General features: G+C 31.9%; 1 protein-coding gene and 1 long non-coding RNA gene across 3 annotated transcripts in view; one reads left to right on the top strand and one right to left on the bottom strand.

Moving 5' to 3' along the window:
• The first annotated feature begins 1,804 nt into the window (after window positions 1-1,804).
• Window positions 1,805-3,363, top strand: LOC129804184 (uncharacterized). The gene is made up of 4 exons (XR_008751946.1): window positions 1,805-2,224; window positions 2,414-2,553; window positions 2,817-2,968; window positions 3,327-3,363. It is a non-coding gene; the product is annotated as an uncharacterized LOC129804184 (long non-coding RNA).
• A 9,423-nt stretch (window positions 3,364-12,786) lies between these two features.
• The window catches only part of LOC129804183 (SKI/DACH domain-containing protein 1), a 45,518-nt gene continuing 39,483 nt past the window's right edge, over window positions 12,787-18,821 (bottom strand). For both annotated transcript variants that reach the window (XM_055851263.1, XM_055851264.1), the window contains one exon: window positions 12,787-13,536. In XM_055851263.1, coding sequence (XP_055707238.1) covers window positions 12,972-13,536 — 565 coding nt within the window. In that variant the 3' untranslated portion in view covers window positions 12,787-12,971. The remainder of the gene's footprint in view (window positions 13,537-18,821) is intronic.

Genomic DNA, 18,821 nt, shown 5'->3' with positions numbered 1-18,821 from the left:
AATCGTCATTTTATCTTATATCGTGAGTCTTCTACATATTTTCCTGTTAAAAATCTCTATTTTACCCTATTTTGCCGGTAATGGACATTTATGGCCTCAACACACTAGAGAATTATTTTTCCATATTGAAAAGTTATTCATGATGCACAGTCGTAGCGAATTTCCACGACAAAACTATAACCGCACCTAGATTTTTTTTGAATTGTTAACAAATTATAGAAATTTTATTGTAGTTTTTATCTTAATACTTCCATTTCATCATCTGAGAAAAAAAATTGTATTGGTTAGTCGTTTGAGCTTGATTGAGATTTTAAATTGAAAGAAATCTTAGAAAATCGCCCTTTTCGAAGTGACAAAACCATAACGACACGCTCCACCGAGAAAAATGGAATTTATTTAAATTGAATATTTTGCATTTAATGTTAAAAATTCTGGGTAAATATTCGAATCAATTGACTTTTCTTTCAATACAAACGAAATAATTTTGATTTTGAAAGTAATCACAATAATTTCAAATATTTTTGCATTCATACGGAGAATAAATAATTTTTCTTTTAGCGCGAATGTTTAAATATTTGAAATAAATACCTCAGCTTTTGAATCAAAGATAATATATGGTAAAAATAACAATTATACATTGAAAATGAAAAACTACACATTTATATTAAATGTGCAACGTTGTGTTGTCAAAAATAAAATTTTACTTTTGATTTAAAAGTACTGTTTTATGAAATCAAATGCAACAAGCATTAATTTAATGGGTAAAATTTAATACTGACATTTTTGTATACATCTTAATATTATCTGTATTTATTTCAAATGAAAAAGACTTTTTAAACAATTGTTTCAAAATTTTATTTCAAATGATTTTTTTTCTATCTAAACATTAAATGACCAGGTATTAAATTGAATTGTGAGAAACTTTTCTGTATAAAATATGCATTTCATTTAAATGTAAAAATGAAAGAACTTTGAGTAAATATTTGATACGAATGGTTTTTGTCGTTAAATATAAATAACAGTAGTTTTTACATTTACTGCAGTCGTCATAATTTGAAAAATTATTCATTTAAATTAGGGTGAAAATTAAATTCCTTTCATCATAAATATCAATACGTTTTAAGTGAATAACTACTTATTCTAATCGAATACAATATGTAAAAATAATTACATTTTATTATTTAAACTTAAACTTTAGCCAAATAAAACAACATGTCATTTGCAACTAATTTCACATTTCCGTAAAAACCCTCTTTTTTGTTTTCTCAATAGCTTGGTCTCTATGGCATCAATCACGCTCAAATTTCAGTATGTTATAGCTGGGCCTTAGAGCTTCGACTAAAAAAAAAACGCAAAACTTCCCGGGCTAGAATCAAATTATTTTTCTTTAAATGGTTATAGCTCTGTTTCTAACTCTCATAATTTGATCAATGAGGGCGTTTTGGTAAACTTTCGTGAAATGCCGATCTCCTTTTAACATCATAAGTTCGTAAAACTACAGCTAGGGGTGCTATAATTAAAAAGAAAACTTTACAATTTTCTAAGTTAATTAGCTCCGGCTCTATAGAACGGATCGGGCTGAAATTTTGGTAGAGGGAGCGGATTGAGCTAAAAATTCTTCATGAATCTCTCTTAAACATGCCTAAGAAACTTACTTATGTTATAAAGAATAAGGTAAATACCAATTATTAAAGCATTCTTATTGATTAGGTTTTTTAAATTTTCATTTTAAAAAAATTGAATGAATTTCGCTCTAAATCATCCAAAAATTTAATATTTGGCTGGCGTACACGCACAAACGCAAATGCACGAGGGTCAGTGTATTGTGTTCTTCAAATGACGTGTTTGCATAAAATAAATAATATTAGTTTCTATATGCATTGATTATAACAATTAATAATTTGAATGAAATTTATATTTATTTAGAATGAAAAACCAATCAAATCTAATACTATTTTTTGAATCAATAGCATAAGTATTTGAAAAAAAGGAAATTACATTCAGATCTATGACTGATTTTATCAGTACGGAAAACATTAAAACGAGTCAGTCTTGAAGAAACCGCTGAGTTGAAAAGTTGTCACACAAATTATTTCCAATCTATTTGAAAATGAAAAAAAAAACTAAAAAAATGTTAGAGTGAATAAGTAAACTTATAAAGTGGCAAAAATCATCAAGTGATCGACAAAGAAATTTGATAAAGTGTTGGAAATCGTTAGATTGGGTAAGTAAAAAAATATTTGCCAGAAAAGTATTAATCATATTCGGTAAATTAAATTAAATTTATTTCTTCTTTTAAGCTAAAATGGAATGTCAAACTTATTATTATTGTATTTAAATTTAAAATTCGTCATAAGAATTTTTTATTATTTAATACTTTACTAACGATTTGTAATTTTCAATATTTTTCAAGTTCAATCGATCATCCTGATTGCAAGTCATTGTTGATTGGAAACGTCCGTGAGCAGAAGCTGGAAAATGATCACCATATCTGTTTTATCGAACTACTTTTCTTCAAAAATTCCATCTAGGAGAGACCTAAATAGTATCAAGGTAAGAAAATTGATTTTTTTTTGTAATGCAATAAGAATTACATAATCTGTGAAAGTTAGCATTGATCTTTACAAAGAAATATTGGACCTCGCATAATTTTTTTATTATAAAAATGTTAATTATATCAACTTATTTATGTTGAATATGTATTTTCAATTATCGCTTTGGAAAATATCACACTGGAAAAGTTTTTAATTTCATTTTTATTTTTATTCTTTCTTTTATCAATCGTGGTAACCGTTGAATCCGTTCACTGGGCAAAGGACAATCATTGTCTTTTCCATGGAATTGGAAAAGTGATTCGCAGATAGCAGCAGAACTCAGAGCAAACAGTAAAGGCCGTAAATCTGCAAAACACAACTTAGAAAAGTGAGCGCTGTAATAAAAGTAGACGAGGAGCACTACCACTGATCAAGTAAGTTACATTGAATAATTACAAATTATTAACCGCCATTGGTGAAAAATAAATACTGTAGCCCTACAATTATTACCTGGAATTATAATTATCACCAGAATAAAAAACGAAATTCTACTAAAGTTTTGAGAAAACAAGATTCTATAATCAAAATTAAATTTTTTATGATTAACATAAAAGGACATCATATTATACGTATAAGTTTTTTCGAGACTTATTTGTGGTTTCTTTTAAAGATTATGGGATAGGACTATAATTATTTCAGCACTCTATTTTCAATAGCTATTTCCGCTATTTCAATAGATACCATATAGATTCAGATTTTTAATTCCATTTAATTTTATTTTCTGTCTTTCAGATTTCATTATGTCATCGTTTATCTTTACGGGGCAAAATACAATCAGTCTTTTGAAATATCTTATTTCTTCTGAAACTGGTAAACACAATTGGGAGAAAGCAGAAGAACATACATCCAAAAGCTGAGAAGAAGACTTCACGAAACTACTAGAAAGTCGTGCAACACCCCATAGAAATTAATGTAATACAATTTTATTGTGAATACACATTATTTATGTCAAATAAATTTATTTTTGAAATCATAGCAAGAGTTTTTTAAATATACCCTGGTACTGTTATATCTACCCGAGAATATTATTTGATTTAATGTGGAGGAATATCAAAGCAAACATATTTGCCATTGAATCTATGGTAAAGTACATTTAAATATACCAAGGAAATTTTTAATTTTACCCATTGTGTATTTAAATTAATGGTAAATCGTGGTTAAAACAAATATTTCTACTATTGAAACTATGGTAGTGTTACCCAGAAATTTTTGATTCTAACCATGAAAGTGTTTAAAATCCACTTTAGAAATAAAGTGCAAATGTATTTGATTTAAAAGACATGTTTTCTTTTCAAATACAGTGCCATTCAAAATAAATACAAATATATTTGTTGTGGCTATGATTACTGCCTTTCAGATCAAATGTAAAAATATTTGAAGTAAAAGTCATCTGTATTTAAATCAAAAAATACTTTAAAATCAAATGTATTCTACCATTGGGGCCAAAATACCCATAATTTCATTTGATTTTACCCAGAAAAACATTAATACTACCCATAAAATTTTTCTCGGTGTCCCTATTTGTGAAATCTTAAGTCTATTCTCTGAAATGTCATTGTTAGTTTTATTAGCGTTTACTTATGTGTCAAAAACGTCAAGATGGCGCGCGGAAAAATCTTATCAGAATATGAAAAAGGCCAAATAGACTTCATGAACAGTGAAAAGAAGCCATTTCGTGAAATTGTCCGAATAATTGGTCGCAGTGATCGCGTTGTCAGAAATTATTTGAAGGATCCTGCGAGTTACGATTCTAATCGTAATCATGGAAGAAAAAGGAAGCTTTTCTCGCGTTCTGAGAGGAATGTGACCTGACGGATTCAGGTATTACTGGAGAGATTTAAGGAAAGAACCGCAGTATTTTTCTAAAAGGAATTTTAGAGGAGGATCACTCATGATTTGGGGAGCGTTTGGTGCGAGAGGAACCCTGAAATTACTCTTTACCTCCCATCAAATAAAGAGTCGAGACTACATATCAGTCCTCCGAAGAAGTATGCTACCATACTTGAACGAGAATGACTGAGAAATATACACATTTCAGCAAGACAACGCCAGTATTCATGTAAGTCAGAAGACGAAGGACTGAATTGCTGTCCAGGGTATTCACATTTTACGTCACAGTTTTTTATTAATACTTTTATATTTTTTGTGTTTTGCCTTACATCATTCGTTATATCTCAGGTTCTGGTGGACAGGACTTAAAAAGTTTTGATCCGTTGGAAAGATCATTAGTTATGCTTCAATTTTGATAATTACAAAAAAAAAACTTTGTTGTTACCACTCCTTCGGGGTCTAAAATTGGAGTTTGCCTAAAACATACCAGAAAATGGTTTTGGAGTGAGGTTATAAAGAATTGTAATAAATAAACTAAACAAAATAATAAAATTCTAATGACACCAGACGATAGGCACCACTTAGGACTACAAATTTGTTCATCTAACATGTCGCGCTCCTATCATTCTAAATGCCTCATTTGTTGGTTTTTGTCATTTTTCAAAAATTTTAAATATTTATTTTGGAGCAAATTTCCTAAAGACTTCTGTGAAAACATTTTTAAAACTTATGTGAGACATACATAAATGTTGAGATTATTCATTAAATCGATCAGGAGATCATCAACATGATAATGTAAATGACCAATAATTTACAAATAAATTAATTTAAATAAATTTAGTTAATAATAATAATTTATGTTATCGGAGCGTGATGTCAGATACATTGAGAAATAATATCGGTAAAAAATAATAGAATTAAAACTTTTTGTATTTAATAATATAACGCTAAGTAATTCACAAGACGTAATAAATTCCAGAGTAATTATTACGCGTAATTAATACTAATCAGCGAGGATTTCCGTCAATATGTGCAACAAACACAAACTATCCACAACAGCGTCTGCAAAGAGGCGCTTTTCTGCCAAATACTGGCCTTTGTGAAGCCCATGGGGCAAGTGCTGAATCAGGAATGATCAGTGTTAGCCAGTGAATCTGCTAAACGTGAAAAATTTATGAAAATTATGATGTGACATGGATGTGTTTGTGCATATGTGAAGCCCATGAAAAAAAATGAGGCAATTTCAGATACTCGCGGAGATCATGGATCACAAGCAGCAGTTCTGGTGATATGAGATTTAGGGCATTGGGAGAGACATTCATAGAGCGTCTCGAGGCATGCTCTTTTGCCAAGGTTGGCTTCCCTCTGTAAAATATGCTGAGAGTAGTTTCTATTTACATTCAAAGCATTTCTTCTTGAACAGAAAAGTTAAGAAGAAGAAGAATGCAACGAACATGGTAAGAAAGTTGTCCAATTTTTGTCGACAAAATTTCGAAAGATTCTGTCGAGATTATTTCGAAAGAAAAATTTCGAAAATCTGTCCAGTTTCTGTCCAATTGGAAAATATTTGGACAGAAATTTTTCCAATCGCTTGGAAAATTATCTGTCCAATATCTGTCGACACTGTGTCGACAAAATTTGGGCAGCTTTCCAATCGGAAAGAAAATGTTGATTGGGTTCTATTTCTCCAGGCGCATTCGAATTGGAGTGGGAAGTTCACCAAAATATGGTAGAATTGAAAAGGTTCTGCGGAAGTGGCTACGGGAGTTAACCGGGTGTACAAACACCCTCTTCATCGGATGTGAAATCACCCTTGAAATTGATCCAGTAAGTGAAATAAAGTAAAAGTGAAAGCCTATTAATGAACATGCCTTCCGATGAGCATAATAATTTAGGCAGAGGGACGGTCAGTTGATCATAAGCTGGAAATATGTTAACACACCCTTAACAAGAGTAATCCTTTTTGGGCCTTCATCACCAGTTGTGTTACTGCGCCCGAATTTCCAAGACCGCGGATCAACCACATCACAGGAAAAACAATCTTTTGACAAACTTTTAACAAGATTTTGCTCACTATCCATTTGGCAAAATTTTTCCATATTTTGTATGGAAGAACATGCTTTTAACAAGAAAGCCCTCAAACGGCGAACTCATTCCTCACTGGATTTCCGGTTGATCGTCGAATACAGTAGACTCTCTCTCAATTGGGCATTTGGGGCAAAATGTCATCCGGTTTATCGATCGATTTGGGCGTCAAGGTCTTTGTAAATTCCACAAAAAGCGCTCAATTATAAAGAATCACGATAGGAAGAACTACACTATCGGCCAAAACATTAAATACACCCTTCGTAAGCTTAAATACACGTGATTTGGACCGGGAAAACGCTGTAATATCCAGTTCTATTGACTGAAATAGTTTCATATATAAACCTAAGAACAGTTTTAAACAAGATTTGAGAAAATACATGAGCTACAAAATGTATAATTTGAGAATCAGTCAAAAATTAGCTTTTTGGAAAAAATGCAAAAGTAGCCCCACATTCTAAAACTGATCTAATCTTTTAATAATCATTCAATATAAGCTAAATACTATTAGTAAATATTATTAAGAGTCAGAAAAACTGAAAATAATACCGAGGGAATATTTTTGGTACGGATTGTGGTCAGTTTCCGGTGTGATGTGTTCTGAAAGGGGTTTTTTCTTTGAATATTGAAATTTTCAGCCCAAATTCTACTTTTTCATATATTTTTTATTATTTTTCAAATTACTATTTATTATTGTTGCAATTTCATTTCTTTTACTTCATTATTTTATTTAAAAAACACAAATAAAATCATCAAATTCAGTTTTCCTCGAAGAATTTTCCTTTAGCTTTGATAAGCGCCTCACAAATTCGGGGCATCCTGTTGATCAATTTCTCCAAAATGTTAGAAGGAACTCTGCCCACATATCCTGAAGTGTTTCCACCAAGACTGGGACTGATGTCGACGCCTTCTCTCGAACCATCTGGTCTAGAAAATTCCAGAAAATTTCGATGTGGTTACAATTGGGTGATTGGGGTGGCTAATACATGTAGTTTAGGACCCTGCGTTTCTCTTTCTCAAGAAGGAAACCTCTACAAAGCTTTGAGGAATGTTTGAGATCGTTATCCTCTTGAAAAAAAGCCCACGCCCAATAAACCGAATGCATTAGCCACGCCAGTCACCCGATTGTAGCCTCATTGCAATTCTCTTGGATTTTCTCGACCACAAGGTTCGAGATTAGGCGCGACATCAGTTCCAATCTTGGTGGAAACACTTCAGGATGTGTGGGCAAAGTTCCTTCAGACATTTTGTAGAAACTAATCAACAGGATGCCTCCAATATATGAGGCGCTTATCAAATCTAAAGGAAAATTCTTCGAGGAAAACTAAATTTGATGATTTTATTCATGTTTATTTAAATAAAATAATGAAGTAAAAGAAATGAAATTGCAACAATAATAAATAGTAATTTGAAAAATAATAAAAAATATATGAAAAAGTAGAATTTGGGCTGAAAATTTCAATATTCAAAGAAGATACTTCTTTCAGAACACATCACACCGGAAACTGACCACAATCCGTACCAAAAATATTCCCTCGGTATTATTTTCAGTTTTTCTGACTCTTAATAATATTTACTAAGTATTTAGCTTATATTAAATGATTATTAAAAGATTAGATCAGTTTTAGTATGTGGGGCTACTTTTGCATTTTTTCCAAAAAACTAATTTTTGACTGATCCTCAAATTATAAATTTTGTAGCTCATGTATTTTCTCAATTCTTGTTTAAAACTGTTCTTAGGTTTATATATGAAACTACTTCAGTCAATAGAACTGGATATTACAGCGTTTTCCCGGTCCAAATCACGTGTATTTAAGCTTACGAAGGGTGTATTTAATGTTTTGGCCGTTAGTGTACAGCGAATTTGAGCAAATCAGCTTCACAACGTGAAAATTGTCAACAAAATTTCTCGCCCGATTGAAAAAGAGCAGATTGAGCGAGAGTCTACTATACTTGGTTTAAGTTTTTGAAGCTTTTCATTTCTTAAATGTCTTAAACACCTTTGCTAACAGTGTACTTGTCTGTTATTTTTTCCACTCTAAATAGCATCTATGATGTCGTGTTTGTGCTCCTCATGATTTCAGAAATACCCTGAAAAAGTGCACTAAATGCAAAATCGTCGTCTTGCAAACCCTTTCCATCACCATTGAGGGTGGTTTACTTGTTGGCTTTTGTACATTTTGTAACTTTTGGATTCTTCCAAGTTCAGGGGTAGTCTCTGGAATGTTGACTTGCGGACAATTTATTCGTGAAGTGACTCTTCAAAAAAAAAAAAAAGACGTGAGAACTTCATAGAGAGCAATAATATAGGTCTATTTCTGGATATGTGGAAAATGTGAGAAATATGGAAATTTGCTGAAAATTAATTTCCTAGATTTTTTTCTTGTACACCGATTTTTATTTTCATCATATCGTTCGCCTAAAACACTTTTCATACAATTCATCTTTTTTGCTTATTCCCTTTTTTATTCTTTTACAACAACATTTTTGGGTGAAAATCATGTGAATTTTCATTATTACAACAATTTACTTCATTTTTTTGGGTGTCTAAATTGTGGGGTCTATATTCTTAAAAATATCCTCTGGAGAGCTCCAAATAGTGATATTTATTTTGTATTTTTTTGTGTTACACATTTAGGCAACAATTAGTAATTAAATTCACAAAGTACGAAACCCTGTTTTTTCTTTTTCTTTTTGGAAGGAGAAAGCATTCAGCAACGCTTTATTTTGTGTCTGTTTGGGAAAAAGTATTTGAAAATAAAAAGAGAATTTCTAATAGAGTCATCAGACTATGAATGACTCGTCATTTTAGAGATGCTATACAACAAGAAGGATCAAGGGGAGAAGCCTATAATGTGGACAAATCCACTTCTTTTCTTTCTGTATTATTTTCAACAACATTTTTCACTCTAACATACTCCAATGAGTTCTTTTATTTCTATTTTTACCATCATTTCACGCTCTTGATTGTCCTTTCTGCTTGTCCAAAAATACACAAAACGCTAAACAAGAACAGTTGTGATTTCACATTTTAGCTGTTTTTTTCTCTCTCTTATTTCTCACGAGGGAAAATGGGCCAGCCCAAATATTTTTCCTTTTTTTTCTACTTAAAATTAGCAACAGATTTCGAAGCTTTTAGTCCATCATTTAAGAAATGACTCATGGCAGGAAGCCTACATGAAAATCCCTTCTTTGAGAGCATTGAGTTAGGGGTTCTTTTGAGCGGTTTTTGGTAATTGACAAACTTTTTCATTGACTACATTTTCTTTACATTTCTTTTTTAAATATTAAGTTGTTTTAAGACCATTTTTTTCAAGCTCGAGCTTTATTATCATAACACAAGAAATACATTAACACAGAAAATTATAGGGTTTGTCTTTTCATTTCAATTTTGTGACTTGTCATCAGCGATAAAAAGAATTTCTCCTGTGAGAAAATTTCAAATATTCAAAGAAATGAAAAAGAAAATGTTGAAATGGTGCTATTTTGATGAAGAATGAAAAGGAGAATCGTTCTCCTGAACATTTTTTAAGCACTTTACTGTTCTCAAGTGCTTCTGCAGTATCGATATTTCTTTGTTTTGGTTCCTGTCTTAACTGTTTTTTCCTATAGTTCTCTCCATGCTCTAAACCACCAAACAGTCGTGACAGGAACCCATATAAAGAAAAATCGATAATTCAGAAGCACTTAAGAACAAAGTGCTAAACAAATATTCATTTTCCACTGGAATAGCACTATAAGTTGTATTAAAACATATCTTTTAACTACAGTTTCATCTTGTAAATGAATTATTTTAACCGAATTAATTTGGCAGTCTCTATGTTAATGTGTTCCTTATTTTCCTGCAATGCCAGTCGTATTTACAACTTTACAAAACTAAAAGGATTTCCAGTTATTCTCCGTTTTCTAAAGTTGTTTCTAACTTTAAAAGGATCCTAACTGCTTTGAATAAAATGATTGGAAAGTATCTATATAAATCTTTGGATTTTCAACATCCAAAATAAATAATAAAATTAAGTCTATTCATTTAAAATTAACTAATGAAACATTGGATGAAAATTGTGCATTTAATGAATTTCCTCATATGTGTATTTGATTTTCAACAATTGCATGCTTCTATTTATAATAATTTGCTGATTTGATTATGGATTTTCTGCATGAGAGATATTTCAAGAGGAGACTATTTAGGGAAATATTCTACTGGTTATTGGAAAATTAAATTGACATTTGGATTGGCAGATAGTTAAAATGAGCACTGCTTTACTGTATTGCATTTTTGAATATATTTCTGAATATAATATTCTTCTTGAATAACTTTGTTTAATTTTTTCGTTCATGGACCCGACGTAACCTATAGCTTTAAAGTTCAAATTTTCGAATATGAAATATTATCATAGTCGAGGAAATTATGTAGCGACTGTTGTTCATTCACTGAAATGCCCGCCTAAGGATAGGGCTTTAGGTGTGCTAAAAAAAATGAAGGAATAGAGTTCAGCCGTAATATGGGTTAGCAATTGACAAATAGGCCGTACGCTATACGATATTAATATTTTTTAATACATATTTAAAATTTAAAAACTTAATTTTTGTTCTGTGACGTTTCTTAAGGGACTACGAGGGTCAAAAACACTAAAAATCAATATATTTTTTTCTACAGCAAATGTAAGGGCCTTGACAGACCTGAGATTTAGCCTAGAGACGGCCTAGCATAAATATATTCGAAATAATGGTAAGACGTAATTTCCATCATTTTCCATTAAGTCGTCTCTCGGCTTAAGTCGTAAGTGTGTCTAGGGCATAAAGTTATTTAATTCAAAAGTTTATTTATATAAAAGAACAACATTTAAACTATTATATTTCCTAAAATTTTCATTTAAAAATTTTAAAAATTTAGCCATTGAGATCCGATTTTCGAAGACCTTTTTGGAAGAAACTTACTATGCTTTGGACCAAATTACTCAGAGTAGATTCAACAGAAGTCAAAAAACTAAAAATTTCCGGTTAGGATATGAGTTTAACTAGTTATTTAACGAAGAATTTTATATTTCCTTGATCACGACTAATTCGCTCTAAAGCCTTTCGATTTATTATGACCAAGAACCATTTCTAAATAAGCCAAAATTATAGATAAATAAATAACAAATAACATAAATAAATCACAATTTGTCTCTCTATAAAATTGAATAACACACATTTAAAGCTGTCTCTATCACTTTCTTGTATAACATTCTCACAAAAATCCAAATTTAAATTCTTTTCAAAAATCTTTCGTTCAAGTACTATTTTAGCTTATCTGCTAACAGGAAATATTTGGCTTTTAGATTTCAGGTGGTGCTACTTTGAGAAATCTTGTCCACCGAAAGTAAGTATTTTTCAAAACGGTCCCCGAAATCAGGTCCCAACGCCTGAGCTTTTGATATTTTTAAATAAAAAATTCAGAAAATATAGGGTAAGTGTGCCAAATTCCGACCAGCTTGCAATTCCGACCACCTTTTTTGTTCCTCGAATTTCCATGAATTTTTAGTTTTTACATACTTCAGAGTTTATACAATGCAAAAGAATAACAAAAAATGTAGCTTCGACAAACGAGATGACGCGAAAAAGGCATTGGAAGAATTCTGGAAGGGCAAGGAACTATGAGAATGAAGGTGGGCGAAATAGGGCACAAAAGCTATGTCTACATTTTTACTCATTTTAAAATGTACTTAGAATGATTTCAGAGAAAATAAAGACGATAAATTGTCTACAAGGTTCTAAGCAACACTCCTTAAGTAGAAGGAATGAAAAAAATCAATTTCTACTAAAGATATTACATTTCAAACTTGAGACTTTGGCGCTTGCATGCAACTATGCCGAAATTTGGCACACTTAGTTCAAATTTATATGCCGAAGAGCTTGAATTAAGTATTTTTTTATATTGTATATTGAAAAAGGTTTAGAAAATATGCTGTTTTTTTAGTCTTTTTGATCCACGTAACCCCTTAAGGATTCGTGATCAAATAAAGCTGGAGAAGTTTTCTAAAAGTATCAATACAACCCTGCAAACGGGAATACATAAATACAAAAATTACAGTAAAGCAGTCTCATAAAATTGGTTTGGCTCTATAATTTTTAAATTTATGTCGTTGATATATGAATGATTATAAGACAGTTATTATCAAAAAATATAGCAGAACATGCAGTGTCACATAAATGTGATATTTCGATGAAATATACTGGGAATAATGTTAGAGAGGAAGTTCGCGGAAGACAGATAAAATGTGATGTACGACGTGCATTTTGTTAAATTATAATGTGAGGAACTTTATTAATAGTGTGATTTTGTCTGGTGAAGAAAAGTTTTCTCCATTGTCATTCCTTTCGATGTGGATAAAATTGTTGCAAAAGAGGGAAATTTAAATTTGTAAATTAGGCATTACCGTATACACCAATCTTTGTCACTCTCTGGATTATACTTTAACTTCAGACTTGACGCTCAATCTCAGCTTGAATCGTGAGGGTAATTTGATTGGGATTGATATTGCTTTCATGGGAAGTAGATGATGTTTCTCCTTCGTTGCACTCTGGCTTCGTATCAGTGAGTAGTTTTTCCATCTCAGCCTCCTTGGGCAGGGACTCATTATACAGCAATTTCTCTACTTGGCTGGAATTGACTGTGATTGAAGTGCCAAAATTCTTCATCCGACGCTCGTCAATCACTTCAATGGAATCATACCCATCCTCAGCCGTGCTGCTGATGAAATAGATTTGATGGAACTCTTTGGCAGCCGCTTTGGCTTTGGGCCTCTTGAAACTCTTCGATGATTTACTGCGATAGAGAAACTTTTGCCTCACTGGCTCCTGATTGCAATCTAGAATGAGGGAATCAGGTCTAGGAAGTTGTCCCTGTTTTTCCGACGAATCACTTAGATCCGTGGGAAATGTGTCCTTATCCTCTTGATCTGGACTCTCCTCCGGAACACATGGATCAATGCTCGATTGACAGGACAATACCCTCATCGGTTCAGATGAGATCGATAATTGACTCCTGGTGAGGAGAAGAAGAGACACCCATTAGAATCACTGACTGAGAAAGAAAATCAAGTGCTGACGGTTTGGGAGCCAATGTAAATGAAGCGTGAGAAAGAGTTATATTTTTTTCACGAAATGAAATAGTTACTTTCATTGCAAACCCACCCACCACATTCTTTGTTGGAATAAGGAGAGAATGGAATTACGACTAATTCGAGCACCAAAAGCAAACAAGAAGGTCGACAACTAATAGATTTTTGGTTGTACAGGAAGATTTTGTAGCACAAAGATGGTTCAGAACCATTCAGAACTTATTAAACAGGCGATTTGTGGTATTCTTAAATACATTTACATGAAACTTTAAAAGAGGAAGCTACAGTAGTTAAAAGGATAAGACATAGAGGAACTGTTTGTAATTTGGAACACTTGTAATTTTGGACACTTTGAGGGTAATGTTGAACATTACAGAGAAATTTATTAAAATTATGGGAAAATGAACAATTTGTCATTAAGGTGATTCTTATTGTTAAACTAGTACTGGAATTAAGGATTTTATATTTTCTTGATCACAATTTATTCTAAAAGACGAAACGTGGTGTAAAATACATCAAAAATGGCATTTTTTGTATGAAATTGTATCAAAAATTCTAATTTTTTTCTTTTTAAAAATCCTTCGTTCAAGGACAACCTTAACTCCATCAGCTAATAGGAAATATTTGGTTTTTTCGATTGCAGATGAACCTATTCCGAGAAATCCTGTCCACCGAAGAATATTTTTTTTCAAAAAATCTCCGAAAAGTCACAGAGGCTGAATTTTTAAAATTTTAAATGAAAATTTCAGAAAATATAGTTTGAATGTTGTACTTTTTTATATACCTAAAAGCTTGAATTTAATAATTTTTTTTATTATATTGAAAGAAAATTTGAGAAAAACATGCTGTTTTTTGTTTATTTTATAACCCACGTAATTCCTAATCCTAAGTGAATTATATGGTAAAATTCCAGATTTTTTTTAGGACATCCTACGGTTCCTCTTCATAAACAGGAATAGAACTTGGTAAGTTAGGTTCTTAAAATCAACAACAATGGGCATCCTATTATGGCGAATTAGCTGTCCAAAGTTACAAGCAAAGTGTCCAAAATTACAATAAAAGTGTTGAAAATTATAGTCAAATGCATGTCTACATTTTTATTCATTTTTATACGAATTAAGATTAATTTAAAAAAAAATCAAAGACGATAAACTGTTTGTCAAGGTTCCAAACAATTCTTCTGAAAAGGATGTAAAAACTACTTGATTTCTTTTTAAAATATTGCACTTCAAACTTAAGACATTAGTGCTTTTTATGTACAGTAGTGTCCCAAATTATAAGCACCTTCCTTAGGTATGGTTTGTGACACAAAATTTTTAGATATATTTCAAACATTAATTTTCATTTTGTAAAATTGATGAACGAATTCGAGCATTTCTCAAAAATAGATAGATAAATGTTTTCATCAACAATGCTGTAGAAGTACAGTTTTGTTTTAACAATACACCTATCGACCGTTTTTGATCATTTTTCCTAGCTCGCTCGGTCAAATGACAGACCGAGGTAGGTAGGATACTCAACAAATTTTTCATGGAAAAGAGGAAAAAATTAAAAGTTTAACTATGAAATATATATTACATGCATTTTAGGAAATTCATAATGTTTGATAGTGACATTGTATACCGTTTAAATATTTGTTAATTTTAAAAAGTTTTTATACCGGTCAATTTGACCGGTTTTCATGGGTTTAGTGTTAATGGGATCCCGTGTAGTTTTCAAGGTACACTGCCAGTTTAGCGTTAGTGTCTCACCTCCAGAGCATAACGGTGGAAAACCTTTTTCTCAGGTTGTAAATATATGCCAGTGAATTTTAATAATAATATAATTTTTGTAAATTTTAATCGATTCATGAACAATTTGTACCATTTAATTTTAAGCAAATATTAAAGTTTTTTAAGAGGTTAGAATCGGTTTAACCCATTCCTTACCATGGTATTATACATCATACGCAAATTGAGTGATTTTAGATCATTTATTCCTGGGCAATTTTTATCCGAATTGCTGTCGGGAATGGATTTTTAGTAACTTTAGTTCTTCAATTACTTGGGAAAAATAGTCCGACGGAGATGGAAATACATTTTGTTGTTCTTTTCTCGCTTCACGGAAGATCATGTAAGATTTTTGCTCAAAATGGCGGACAGAAAATACGACATCCCGTCGAATTTATTAAAATTGGCCTCTTTCCTCTTTCCTGATTTGAATTCTAGTTGCCAATTTGTTTTCTTGGATAGTTACTTTACCTAAAGCAATAGAGTTTGTAATGAATTATTGCACAGAATTTAAATTCAGTGACCGTTAAGACGTTTGTTTGACAGGGGCTCCCCACGCCCCCATAACATATAAATTTTTTTCTTTTTAAAAAATTCATTTATTAATCTGTATGAAACTAATCCCAAAATATGAACATTCTATCTCAAGTATTTCTGGTACATTGACTGAATGGGTTAAACATGAATACCAGAATAACCAGAATACCAAAACTCTATCAAAGATTCAAAACTTGTCCCAATTGGTTGATAAATAAACTCTTCAGAACTATTTAGCATCTGACCTTGAAAATCCATAATTAGGAATAATTCAAGGTCCTTCTCGTGTAATTAAACAATCGCACAGAATCAAACGAGAAAATTCTAACATATTCTACAGAAATTGCTAACCCCTGTCGGTGAAATGGAGTGAAATGAATAATGTTTCTCATTCTGATCGATAAGGTCTACAAAGGGTGAGGACTTGGGCCCTCTGGTTGTTAAAACGATCACTGTGTCGCCGTTTGCGTAATTTAATGGCAAATTTGAACTTGAAGAAATGCCGTGGGAACAAAGAAAAACTCGAAAGCTCCCCGGTGAGACTCACTGGACTTTTCATGATAATTTCTGAAAATATTGCTTGTTGGATAAAGAATTACGTCGAAATTTTACTTGAGGCGCACCATTCTCCGAAATCATTTAATATTCCTCCACGTACTGAAGGGGGACGGGGAGAAAAACAGAAGAAAAATTCAATGGAAAGGTCATGAGAAAAATTGTTGTGTAGTCTTCTATATATTTTGACGGGATTTGGTTTCTGGGAATGGGAGAAATTTCATGCAGAACGATAATAAATTTGATCGAAAATATCAGATATCTAATTAATACATTGTATTTTGTTGGAAGTGGGTCAGACCAATCATCAGTGACGAAAAACACAAGACCCAATTTCAGCTAAACAATATTAATAGAATATTTTTACTTCTAGTTCCACAATAGACAAAATACCTCACATGAAAGCTCTCTCAATAAAATCAATTGCTTTTGATTTATAGGAGCTTTAGCCACAGAGCACTGTTGTGACACTGGAAGAGGAATTGTGTTTACTGGTGAGATTTGTCATAAATCTCTTATGGTTTTACAGCACAGTGATTTTTTGCGATATATTTTACGGAAGAATGGCGGTAAAATTTGCCGCCATATAGAGCACAGATTGAATAATAACTTCAAGACAGTAAATCTTTATTAGAAGTATTCACTGAAGAATGAAATTGTATAAATTATATGCAACAAAAATAAAAATACTTTATTTTCTCAAGTTCAGCATGTAAAATGAATTGAAATAAATGCAATTTTACCGTGAAAAATAATGTTCACTAATGAATTGTGCTCAGGTGCTCTAGATGAAAGTCATAACTTCTTTATGGAAAATTCGCAGAAAAGCTCTAAAAAGAACTCTCGAAGAATGTGTAAAATTCCCCTATAAACACGACACTTTTCAATAAACTAAAAAGAATGTATCAATAAAACATCACCCAATAGCCAATTTCATTAAAAATTAATTCATCAAATAAAATAATTCGCCAAATCTCCCAATGTTATTAAACTTCACCACAACTCTTTTATATTTTTTCCCCAAATAACCATCGTTAAAGCTTACGCGCGAGCTTTTATTCATTTTTTTTTAAACTCCACACTAAATTATTCAATTCGTACATGCAGAGTCGTATTATGAGCTTCTGCATAATAGAAATTGTTTTTTGCATTGCTAATTGGTCTGTCTACTGAAAAGGAAAAATATGGAAGTCTCTAAATGAATATGCAAAAAGCATAATGAGAAAATAGTTTTTTTTTGTGTGTGAAAATGTTATAAAATGAGTTGAAATGTTGCAATATTTTCCCTCTAGAATTGAGCAGATGGAGCTTTCCAGCAGGGAAAATACATTTCATATTTGATTAAATCCAATAAGGAGTGGTCTGCTGAATTCATCAAAAGATCATATTCGATAAGGATGCATATTAGCAAGGGGGAAAACTTTCGTAGGAAAGTGTACCATATACCAAAATTTTTAGATCACAATAAATCTCCGATTCTAGCTGTTACTACACAGAAAACAATATTCCGTAAAAATTTGTCAAATCCTATTGGGAACTTACGAAGTGCTCGTGAATCTTAAAACCCTCAAAAATATCCGTAAAAGTTTATACTTTTTCACAAACTTTGTTCGTAACATCATTATTTTACGAGCATTTGATTGTTTTTTACAAACATTTTTTAGTATATTTTTGTTTAACTGACAAAAATATACGAACAAATTACAAAAATGTTACGAACATTTTTGTGTCCTTACGAATAAATGTTTGTTAAAGTACAAAAAAAAAAATGCTCGGCAAGTGATCATCTTGCGAACAATGTTTGTGAAAAAAATACAAATTTTTACTAACTTGTTTGTGGGTTATACGATTTACGAGAATTCCGTAAGTCCGTGATATAAATTTACAAATATTTACGAACAATTTTACAAAATATTAGGTGAGATTCTTAACAATCTCACCTACTATAATCCTAACAAAATTTCATGTCGTCCGATCGACCTCAAATTTGGCCAAAATGTGTTTCGCCACTTCCTGATTCCGAATATATATGTGGCTAAGTTACGTTCCCGGCCGGCCGGCCGGCCGCTCTTTGGAGCTTAATAGCTCCTAAACTAAAAAAGATATCGACTTGCGGTTTTCGGCAAAGGTTATATATCGGGTGAAAATTGCAACTTGGTGCATAGACCCCCCACCCCCCACCCCTCCTTCCGCCATTTTGAAGACCCCCCTTTTTTTGTTTTCTCAATAGCTCCGCCCCTATGGCATTCAGCGGACTCAAATTTTAGTATGTTATAGCTGGGCCTTAGAGCTTTCCATCAATACCAAACTTAAGATCCCCCGACCCCCCTGACCCGAGCTATAAGGGT

The sequence above is a fragment of the Phlebotomus papatasi genome, chromosome 2 (genome assembly GCF_024763615.1).
Source record: "Phlebotomus papatasi isolate M1 chromosome 2, Ppap_2.1, whole genome shotgun sequence".
In the NCBI taxonomy this organism is placed as follows: domain Eukaryota; kingdom Metazoa; phylum Arthropoda; class Insecta; order Diptera; family Psychodidae; genus Phlebotomus; species Phlebotomus papatasi.
Note: the sequence above shows the minus strand (reverse complement) of the source record. Positions and strands in the feature narration are given on the sequence as shown.